Source organism: Rhinolophus hipposideros, assembly GCF_964194185.1.
Source record: "Rhinolophus hipposideros genome assembly, chromosome: 20".
NCBI lineage: Eukaryota > Metazoa > Chordata > Mammalia > Chiroptera > Rhinolophidae > Rhinolophus > Rhinolophus hipposideros.
This window is the reverse complement of record NC_138066.1, coordinates 35,945,800-35,957,527: the sequence shown is the minus strand read 5'-3', so window position 1 is coordinate 35,957,527 and position 11,728 is coordinate 35,945,800. Positions and strand designations below refer to the sequence as shown.

General features: G+C 45.3%; 1 protein-coding gene across 1 annotated transcript; it reads left to right on the top strand.

The window, feature by feature from the left end:
- On the top strand, positions 1 to 5,661 carry LOC308489020 (keratin, type I cuticular Ha3-I-like; the record flags this gene model as incomplete). Its single annotated transcript, XM_081029548.1, has 7 exons — positions 1 to 348; positions 1,844 to 1,926; positions 2,883 to 3,039; positions 3,933 to 4,094; positions 4,196 to 4,321; positions 4,493 to 4,713; positions 5,535 to 5,661. The coding sequence occupies 7 exons, from the start codon at positions 1 to 3 to the stop codon at positions 5,659 to 5,661; spliced, it is 1,224 nt and encodes a 407-aa protein (XP_080885674.1).
- Positions 5,662 to 11,728: the final 6,067 nt, after the last annotated feature.

Below are 11,728 nucleotides of genomic sequence, written 5' to 3'. Positions count from 1 at the left end.
ATGCCTTACAACTGCTGCCTGTCCAACCTGAGCTGCCGCTCCGGCTGCCCCTCCCGGCCCTGCGTGGCCCCCAGTTGCCATAACATCCCCCTGCCCGGGGCCTGTAACATCCCCGCCAATGTGGGCAACTGTGGCTGGTTCTGCGAGGGCTCCTTCAATGGCAGCGAGAAGGAGACCATGCAGTTCCTGAACGACCGCCTGGCCAGCTACCTGGAGAAGGTGCGCCAGCTGGAGCGGGACAACGCGGAGCTGGAGTGCCTCATCCAGGAACGGTGCCAACAGCAGGAGCCCTTGATGTGCCCCAGCTACCAGTCCTACTTCCGGACCATTGAGGAGCTCCAGCAGAAGGTGAGTGGCGGGGGAGTACCACTCTGCCAATTTAGTGAAATGTTCACCGAAATTTAACATACCTACTTCTGAATGGATCTCAGACTGTTCAAAGCCAGTGTTGAGAATGATAACGACATAGAGTTTACCAGCTTCGGGACAAATCATCCAGGACTCTTAGAAAATCTATTTGGGAAGCCTCAAAAGGAAAGGATACAGACTGGTGAGAGGGCAAGCCATCAGGCCAAAATTTGTCACAGCAATCTTATATCGCTTCCTACCTAAAACCAGAATATCTGATTCTTTAGTTCTCTTGTGATATCCTGGTCTTGTTTTCAGAGCCTACAGCATTAAAAAAAAAAAAATGTGTGCACCTGAATTGTTTCTCAGAGCAAGGAATTCCCTTAGTGAATTCTCAAATATTTACAGCTTTTCAAAGTTGTAGCAAGAGACTGTGTAAAAAAAAGCAAAAGAACCATTTTGACTCCAGAAGCCTCACTCTTAGGCACAGATACTGTACCATCCACTAGAGTGTGAACACAACTGAGAATTCAGGGCCAGAAATGTAAGAGTAGAAGCGGGGATAAGTAAAGAGTCAGCATAGAGGTGGGACTTAATACATGGTATAAACCAGGGAGGGCTTCCCAGAAGAGGCACCATCTATGCAGGATATGAAGGATGAGCAGGAATTTATGTCAATTGCACAAGCCCTTGAGTGCCAGAGGGAACTGAATGTTCACTGTTCCATAGTTCTGGCAGAGTGAATGCCCGAAAAGGGCCATGTGATTTGAAGAGCATGCGTTCATTTACCCACACTCAGTGAGTACTAGGCACAATGTTGGAGCCAGGGATGAAATACCGAGTAAGACAGTCTCTTTCCTTCAGGAGGTCACAGTGTAATAGGGGAGAGAGATGTGGAAATGAATGACCACGGTGAAGGTGATGAGAAGTAACTGTCTAAGGGCAAAGTACTATGAGAGTGCTTTGAAGTGACCCCCTGCAGGAGCTGGGCTAAGCAAGGGGTCTTTTTAGGTGGGTGAGGGCATCCCAGGGCAATCCAGGCAGAGGGAGAAGCTTTGTGCAAAAGCCTTGTCTAGGGAAAAAGGCTGGGAGAATGGAGTGAGGTCATCAGGGCTGGAATAAATGCGTATGAGTGTAGGATAACCAACTTGGCCTGGTTTGCCTGGGATTTTTCTGGGTTTAGTATCTTAGGAACCCCCTAGTCCTAAGCAAAGTGGGGCACTGGTTCCCCTAACTGAGGCTTGGGACCCAGTATACTCAGTTCCTGGGTGAAGCCAGAGACAGACCAGGAAGAGAAGAATTCATGACAGTGGGCACATTTCCCTTGACTGTTTTAGTTTTGAAACGATCAGTTCTATTAATCCTTTTTTTTATCCCCAAACTAAAATATGAGAAGACTCAAAGCTATTGGGAAGAAATATGGCTGAAAGAAAATAGCTTTTCATGGTAAGGCATAAGGCACTCCATCTCATTTCACAATTAATCCTGGCTCCAGATTCTGTGCACCAAGGCAGAGAACGCCCGGCTGGTGATACAGGTTGACAACGCCAAACTGGCCGCGGATGACTTCAGAACCAAGTAAGACTTTTCTAATGATCAGAGCTCTCTAGTAAGGGACAGGCTGAATATGAAAGTGATGGGCCCTGTCCTGGGAACTCGCAAGCAGAAGCTGCCTGGATGTTATTGGCAGGATTCTTGGCTTGAGTTAGGTTAATGTCAGTTAAAGTCTCCTCATTCAATGTTAAGAGTCTACATTTTGGAGGAGTGCACGAAACCACCCTTTCTTTCTCTTTTTCAACTTAATGTCTGGAGCAAGTTGAAAAGTAAATTTCACACCAGTTTCTTAGTATAGATTAGTCACTATCAGCTCATCGGGAAAAAATTATTAAACCTCAAAAATAGGAGGCCAAATCCATTTCAGAGAATCAATCAGGTTTTCTAGGTGTGACCATTACAATCATAAGAATCCTTTGCATTTTGATGGGACTTTACAGTTGACAATGTAGTTTTACCTATGCCATTTCTTCATCTTCAGTCCAAGCTGATGAAGTGTTAGCGTGCTTCGCAGTTTATAAATGAGGAAATCAAGCCTCAGAGAGATTAAGGAACTTACCCAAGGTCATATCGGCAAGGCTGAATCTGACTCCTAATTCAGTGCTTTTCTTACCACAGTGGATTACTTCTCAGGGTGGCTGGAAAGAAGGGCGAGATAATACAAACAGCAGGCTTACGAAGTTTACTGACTCAGGAAGGCAAGATGACAGGACTCAGTTGACAGTAACCTGTGAATGGAATTCTTAGAACAAATGCATTACTATTAGATTAGAACTGGCCATAGGCACCCCACCAAAACCTTCTCTGAGGGCTTCAGGGAAGAAAATAGCTCTTTTTATTTAGCCCGGTGATATATTTTTTCCCCCTTTCACAAACTTTGAAAAAATTCAAAATATAATGAATCTGACTAGGTCAGCTAAGTAAAGCCTGGGAAAAATTCTTCCGCTTTGACCTCCTTTGACCTTTGGCTATGTGTGAAGGTATGAGACGGAGCTGGGCTTGCGGCAGCTGGTGGAGTCAGATATCAACAGCCTGCGCAGGATCCTGGACGAGCTGACCCTGTGCAAGTCCGACCTGGAGGCCCAGGTGGAGTCCCTGAAGGAGGAGCTGCTCTGCCTCAAGCAGAACCATGAACAGGTGAGGGAGTCCCAGCCCTCAACACCCCAATATTGAGAGGTCCATAACTCCCCTGATCAGGATAAGGTAGGTCTTTGCTAAGCTCTTTAGAGCTAACACAATGTTTTGCTGGTTGCTCAAAACACACTTGAGAATTGTTGGGGCATGAGTTACAGAACTCCATTTTTTTTTTAACCTAAAAGAGTGCAGTCAGCTGACCTATTTCCATTTGGAGCCAGACCTGGGCTTAAAAGTCCACACAGAGATGTTTAAAGTACTTTCTAGTATTTGATAAGATCTGTTATTTTGTCAATAGATGCCTAATGAATGACTAAGACTGGAAGGAGATAGCAAACTTCTTTGTATCATGTATCACCCCGCTGGATGGATGGATGGGTGGATGGATGGGGAAAATGGGAGAAATGAAGGAATTCAAAGAATGGTTGATTCAGACCTCATGGTCAAATGTAATACTAGGAAATCAGATGCATGTCTCAAACATTAGATATTTTGATGAAGAGGAAACAACCCCTAATGGATAGTATATGATGGCCCAAGACATGAAATACATGAGAGGAGCTAAACCTGTTTTTTCTATATTTAAGTAGCAACAATTATAAATCAGTTATCATGCCAGGCTTATCATTGAGCAAAGAGAAAGAAATGATAGATCTTGGAGTGGAAAGAAGCATTAGTATCGTTTAATTAAGCAGCCTCGTGATACTGATGAGGAGAGACTCAGACAGGAGGCGTGAATCACAATAGTTAACTTAGCTGGGTTGTACATTAACTAGGTTTCAACTAATGAATCCTAAATTTCAGTGCAATCTTCTTCTCACCACACTGGACTCATCCAAAGAGATCTTATTTATAGACTCTTTCTGTGGGTTCATTTCTTCCCCTTCCTCCATCAGGAAGTCAACACGCTGCGTTGCCAGATTGGGGACCGCCTCAACGTGGAGGTGGACGCTGCCCCCACAGTGGACCTGAATCGCGTGCTCAATGAGACCAGGTGTCAGTACGAGGCCCTGGTGGAGACCAACCGCAGGGACGTGGAGGAATGGTACAACACCCAGGTGGGCAGCTCAGCACCTCAGCACATGGTCACTCAAGACCCAAGGCCACTCGGGGCCCCTACGGCAGGGTCTGATCCTGTCTCTCCCCTTTGGTGTTTCAGACTCAGGAGCTGAACAAGCAGGTAGTGTCCAGCTCGGAGCAGCTGCAGACCTGCCAGGCAGAGATCATCGAGCTGAGACGCACAGTCAACGCCCTGGAGATCGAGCTGCAGGCCCAGCACAACCTGGTGGGTGTGGCTCAGACCTCCGGGTGAGAAATGTGAGCTCGGGGAACCCGAGTCCCTGGGATGCGCTTTGGGCCATGCTCTCCTTAACTCTTGAAGCTTTGCCTTCTCTGGAACCCTATGGAGAAACCCGGTAAAGGAGCTGCTCTGACATCCTGTATCTTCTCCGCACAGAGGGACTCTCTGGAGAACACGCTGACGGAGACGGAGGCCCGCTACAGCTCCCAGCTGGCCCAGGTGCAGTGCATGGTCAGCAACGTGGAGTCCCAGCTGGCCGAGATCAGGGGTGACCTGGAGCGACAGAACCAGGAGTACCAGGTGCTGCTGGACGTCCGGGCGCGGCTGGAGTGTGAGATCAACACATACCGGGGCCTGCTGGAGAGCGAGGACTGCAAGTGAGTACCCAGCAGGCGGCACTCCTGCAAAGCACATGCACTGAAGGATAAGACAGGGACCTTGCAGGTCAAATTTCAGATGCCAATATGTCTGTAGAGACCAAAGTTTTATATTACAGCAGTGGGAAATGGAGGGTATTTGTTGCTACCATTGCCTGGCTAAAGGTATTTTCTGGTCCAAAAGATACTTGAGAGACTTGACTATTTTCCCCACTGGTCTGCCTTTGGATGCTGATGGGTAAATAAAGCTTTGTACCTTCAGGATTGGCTGTCACAGCAGAAGGGAAAATAAGACTGTAATGACCATCATATATATTGAATAGTGCTTTCAGATTTAACCTAAACACTCAAATCCACTGTTTCATGGATCTTAGTTGGACCCATATGAGGTAGGTAGAGTGGGGGTCAGTATAACCATCGTATAGATGAGCATTTGAACATTAACAGGGAAAATGACTCAATAACTCATAGGGTCCAGCGCTGGTCACCTAACACAGTATTTTCATGAAGTCTTGTGGACTTTCCACAGTTCTGTATGGTAGGTCTTACTGACCCTGTCGTATGGGGTGCAGCCAAAGCTGAGAGGGATGAAGTGACTGCCCGAGGACTTCAGGGTTACAGAGTGAGGGCTGTGATTGCACCTCGAGTCACTGCTCTTTTCCTCCGCTGTCTGACATCGTGGGAGCGATCAGAACCGGCTTGGCTTCCTGACACATCTGAGAATGGATTCTGCTTGTTCCCACATCTCCTTGGGTTGAGTCCCCTCCTTTATTTTTTTATTATTCCTCTCATGCTGACAAGCTAATGATTCTGTGTCCTAGGCTGCCCTGCAACCCCTGCGCCACGACCAACGCATGTGACAAGCCCATTGGGCCCTGCGTCATCAATCCCTGTGCCCCTTGTGGGTCCCGTACTCGTTGTGGGCCCTGCAGCTCCTTTGGGTGCTAAACCTCCCGGGGCCAGCAAGAGGACTGCATGAAGACAGAAGGATTGCTGATGGACCAGCCCTGCTTCTCTGACATCACCAGGGACCCCACCCCAGGCATCACCGTAAAACATGGTTTGGAAGAAGAACAAACAAACACTCAAGCTGGGCTCTAAGCCCAGGCCTGCCTGAACCTCTTCATTCAAAGTCACTGTCCTGTACTTATTCTGGGACATGATGGTCTGACAGGTTTGGGCCATGAACGTGTCATCTGAGGTGTCTTGTGTTTCTCTCTGTTGCTTTGTTTGATTTTTCTTGCAGGTCCCCAAATCCCTTTGCACATCTCCTAATAAACTTTCCTTTTGCAAAACAAAGATGATTTGTATTCATTCTTTTCCAAGTGTTTGCTCTATCTGTAGATGCTCCTTAAAAACCCACTTGAAAGCATAGGTGGACTGTGTAGTTTAATCTTCTAAAAGGTCTTTGTCACCATTAGTTAACATTCATTAAGTACAATTAGCCCCAGCATCCAGCCAGACCAGCAGGGAACCAACGGGACCACTAAAGGCAAGAGGCCTCATCTGAAAATGATAAACACATTCATTTTGGGAACTTAGTAAAATACAATGGTTACTACTTCTAGAAAGTTCCACTTTTTCTTTTCCAAGTGCCTACAAGAAGAGGGACAGGAGCTAACATTTCCTGAACAGCAACCAAGCCCAGGAACTGCATGACTAGTTTTTTTCTTACTTGTATAAGTAGCAACCTTGGGACTGAATCCAGCACTCCCCGAATGTCAGTTCCACATGACATGTGACTTTGAGAGAATAAAACTGATTTCAAACACGCACCCATAGCTTATATAGCCTTCAAAATTGTCACCTGGGGAGAGATGATGCCAATAGTACCCCAAATGTCTCTTAAAATTTCCTCTGGAAAATACTGAAGAACTCCTAAGGGTAGAAAGGAACATCACTTGCATTTGAGTAATACCTGACAGATTTTTAAAGCATTTCTCTCCTCATTTGAATTTTTTCACCACTGGGACTAAACTTGGATTTTGGGACCCCTCCCTCACCAGAAAGCTCTTTAGAAACAAACTAGAGTATTAAGTCTTTGCCAATGCTCAGAGTGACAGCTACGCTGATGCCCTGCTCCGACTGGTGCCCATTGATGTCCGGCCATGGTTCCTGGCTCCCCCAGCTGTGCCCGCTGTGGTCTGTGCAGTCATTGCCCAAGTCTTTGGCCAAACTGCTGGCTATGTTTTCTTTCCTTGAGATGCAGGTGACACTATCTACCCCTGCAGTGACGATGCCTGCTCCAATGCTGGTCTTAAATTGTTGTCCTCTTTGCATGTTTACTCCATTATTGTTGATGTTGTTGGAGCTCCCTTAGCCAGACCTCAGGCATGAGACCCTGGAAGTGACACTCCACGCCGTGCCCAGAATGTCCTAGACCCGGTTGGTGCAGTCCAGCCTCTTCCTTGAGGATAAGTTCATCCCCAGGAACCACTTCCTCCACGCCTTGTACAAACACCCTCATCCAATCCATCTCATCAGTTTTCCATGTGTTGGGACCACTGTCCACTAGTAGCTACCTGCAGCTGCCTTTATCGGGGACAGGTGCCTCCCAAACACCATTGCCTTTGGGGTTTTATTGTCAGCGCTAAAGAGTCTATTGCCAGTCTAACTGTGGTTCATTCTACGGTTGGTGATCCCCCCCACTTTGTTTCTAAGATGCTCTCTATCTCTAGTGTTGTGTAGCTTCACTGCGTTACATAGAGGGGGTGGGTCTGGTTCACGGTTTCCTGTTTAGGACTGAGGCGTTCCTAGAACTGATGCATGGTTTTCAACACCTATAGACAACTCTCATTGTACTTTTGGAATATTGCTTCTGTCCTATTTTCTCCTGCTTTTTAAAAAATAGCTTTATCGAGGTATAATTCAGACCATAATGTATATACCAATTTATATACCATAAAATTCACCTATGTGAAGCATATAGTTCAATGATTTTAAGTCTATTGATAGAGTTATGTAACCTTTACTGCAATTTTAGAACATTTCATCATTCTCAGAAAGAAATCTTGTACCCAGGGAGTGGTCACTCCCACTGCCTCCCACCTGCCAGGCCCAGGCAACCACTGTTGTCTATAGATTTGCCTGTTCTGGACGTTGCATATGAATGGAATCATACAGTACATGGTATTTTTTGGCTGGCTTCTTTTACATAGTATAATGCTTTAAATTTAGAGCCCAGTAAAACACAGTTCAACTTTTTCTTTTTCCTTTTTTAAAAAAATCTTCCTGTGACAATGAACATACATTTTTCTTTTTCCAGTTCATCTTTTCATTAAAGGTACAGCGTTTTGAGAGATGTGGCTTTTTTTTCAGGGATCTGAGTTTCCACTCTCTCATAAAGACCAAAGGCCTTAGCCCATGTCCCTCATTTCTCTAGTCTAATTTACTCTTTTCCAATTTAGACTCTTTCACAAACTCTCCGTGTGAGCTTGGGCAAGTCACTTCCCTCTGTCAACCTTTCTCCATTTGCAGAACGAAAGAGTTGGGTGAGATGGCTGCCTAGGTCCTTGGGCGCTCCAATATCCTAAGATTCTAGACTTCATCTGACTGAGCCACTATTTCCAGGAAAGAAATTTAATCACCGCCTATGTGTGTGGGGAATCCATCCTACGGATGTGGCTCAGTGAGGTGACCCTAACAGCCAGTCTCTGGGATGGTAGGCTGGCTATCACCTGGCAGAACATTTCTCCGAGGCTTGCTTCCCCTGCCAGTCTCTTCCCCTGAAGCTCAGACCCACACATCAGTCAATTCATGAGCTACAGGTTGTTTGATCCCATAGGAAGCTTGGTTTTCCTTCATCACCTACTAATAGATCGCCTCTGGAATGGGCAAACTCAGCAGTTATCAAAAGGGTGTGAATGCCAATTATCACAGAGGCAGAGTAACAAGTTCAAGTGCAATGTAACGATTATGTTGGAATAGGAATCTAACCTGGGTCCTTGTACAATTCTTTAAGTCTTTAGAAGACTTGTAAGAATTTCCTTTTGTAATTTTTAATGTCAATTTTATTTCTTTTTCTTGTGCAGAAGTAATACACATGTTTTCATAAAATTGGGAGACGACAAAAAAGTATACAGAAGTAAAAAAAAAAAAGCATCCAAAAGAAGTAAAATTAAAAGCATCCAGTTGTACTGTGGTTGTTTCGTATCTCTCAATTGTCCTCATTATTAAAATCACATTACTTTTAATTCTGTTATGACTATATTTTGGGTAAGCGTATTGCTCTTGAGTAGAGTGCCATCATTTGAACAGTTGTGGTTCTAAGATCTCCAAATCATGGGATATAATTCCATATTTGATGGTATAGAATTGTATCTAAGCTGCTTCACAGTGTTAAGATATAACTGTATCATCAATGTAGAAACAGCAATTGAAATCAGGGAGTCAAAACTACCTCTGTATGCTGAAATCTATCATTATTGCCACATTCACCCTTCATTCTTCTTCAACAGAGCATATCTATAGATAATAACATTTTGTGTTTTTTTTTTTTCATTGCCTTTGGTTCTGCTCCTAGCTTGTGGCAGATCAGATGGGTTTTGAAATTATTCAACATTTCCGCAGCATGGTGATGGGGGTTGGGACTGCAGTGGGAATCAGCAGATTTGGATTCAAACTCTGAGACCCTTAGCAAGCTGTTTCTCCATTCTGAGCCTCAGTTTCCCCATGTGTAAAATGAGAGGGCTGGATGAGATGATCATTAAGATTCCTGACATCACTCTTGTTCCAAGATCTCCCCTCTCTCTTTTGACTGTTTTGGCATTTGGGACCTACCGTAAGAGGTGGACGGGGGGAAAGGAAGAGCCCAATGCAAAGCAGCCTGGTTTTCGATCTGCAGCTGTCGCTGAGGGACTTGGACTCTGCTGTGAGTCCTTCTCTGAGTTCTGCTCTGTCCTCTGCTAGGAAGATAGTAAGGAGCCCTTCCCTGTCCTGGGCAATGTATCTAGGCACACAACTGAATTCTTTCCTCATTGCCTCTCTTTAGGACATCAAATAAGTCTCATCTTATGCCTTACGACAAAGCAGAAATAGAGTTGTATGTATTGACAGCTGAGTGCTTATGCTTCTTGGGTAATTGTTCCTAAGTCATCGACTATTATGAATTGTCAGATGGAAACAAGCTTGACATCTTTAAACTGCTTAAAGCACACTCTAATTACTGCAAGAACGTGTTGGTAAGCTCAAAGCTGCCAGGCTTTATAATCAGGTATACAAATGGATTGTGGCAGGACTTCTCTAAATAACGAACATCTCAGCTCAGTGTGTTTCAAGTCTCAGTTGACCAAAATTCAGTGTGTTACTTTAAGAGCACAGGTGCTGTATCCAGCAGTCATACCTTTGGGATCCTGGAAGGGTCCTGGCAACTTCCTGGTCAATATATTCAAGACCCTTTCCATGATTCTGACCTTCCGGGGGCCCTTTGCCACACTTGACAGTTTTGCCCTTCACATCCGCTTTGACACTCTCCCCCCCACCCTCCCCGATGTCATACCATGAACTGGCTCTCTTCATTTTCTCTTGCCATTTCTCCATTTATCTCTGATTCCTTTTTCTTTCTCCTGCTCTATAGTTGGGGAATTTTCCAAAATTAGGTCCTCGGCCCCTTCTTGCTCTTCTCTTTGTGTACTCTCCCTTGGCTCATCTCTCCAACTTTCACATCTGCACTGGAATTATTTCTGTCACGAATTCTAGTCAACTCCAAGGACCTGCTGAACATGTCCCTGTTTCTTCAAACACAGCTTATCAAGAACGAAACTACGTCACCCCTTTTCTTAGAACTTTCAATGGCTCCTCATTCCCCTTAAGATCGAGCCTAAACTCAAGGAGATGTACATGGTCCTTCAGGCCTTCAGGGAACTCAACGAGAGAGAGATGGGCACATAAGTCACGACAATGCCATGTTCAAGGTGAAATGAGAGCTCAGAGAGGAGGGAGAGATGATCGGTCAGAAGTTAGGAAAAGAGGTAGGTCATTTATATCTAAGCAGCATGGAATGATGGAAATAATCTGCTTCTCCTCCATCCTCATCTGTCACTCTCTGGCTCACACCGTCCTTACTGAGCTTCTTCCAATTCCTCTAATACAGAATTTCCCAACTTACTGAGGTCTGAAGAAGTTAGGGAATGAGGTATGATGAAAAGAACAGAGATCTGTGTTGGAATCCTGGCTTCACAACATATGAACTCCTAGACTCTATGCCTCAGTTTGCTAATCTGTAAAATGGGAATAACACCATTTACCTTGAAGGATCATGGTGAGGAGTGAAGGAGGTCATGTTCATGAGATGTGTACAGCACCACCTTGGGCCTGTGCAGGTGCTCAACAAATGCCAGCTCCATCTGACCATAACCCTGGTCCACCTTCCATTCCTCAGTGCCCTGTACAAACTATAACCCTGGTGACTATCTGTTATTCTGTTGATTGACATTATCATGGAGATCAATAGTGCTTGTCATATCAGGAAACAGGGCCACTGGGAACTAGGTTATTTTAATGCTTCTAGAAGGATCTATTGCTCTTTCTGAGAACCATGAGTTTGGAATTTGGAAACTTGACCTAACAAAAGATACACAGGCAAAATCTAAGCTTTGCTTTCTCAGCGAGAAGAGCCCGAGGTTTGCCAAGCAGTCAAGACTGGTAAGCCAAAAAGCAGCAGTACCCCTGGACCTGCCACACCCCGCTAATAAAGCCCAGGGCGTTCAGGAGGCCAGCTCTTTGAAGCCACACTATGAAGCTCTTACTTGACTGACACACAGCCTGGAAGAGGAGTCCCAAGTTAGGGAGAAGCCCAAGTAAAGTATTTTATGAGGTGAGGGACTCTTCTGAGGAAACATAACAAATGGAAGGGAAGGGCTTTTGACAATCACCAAATAAGAAAGAACAAAAGGGTTGCCTTCCATGTCCACACCCTCTGTGGAAGGGATATAAAAGCTCCCCAGAAAGAGACCTACAAGGTCCTTGGAGAACTGGGACTCTGTCTTCAGCTGGCACCTCGCTCCCTCCTAGCACC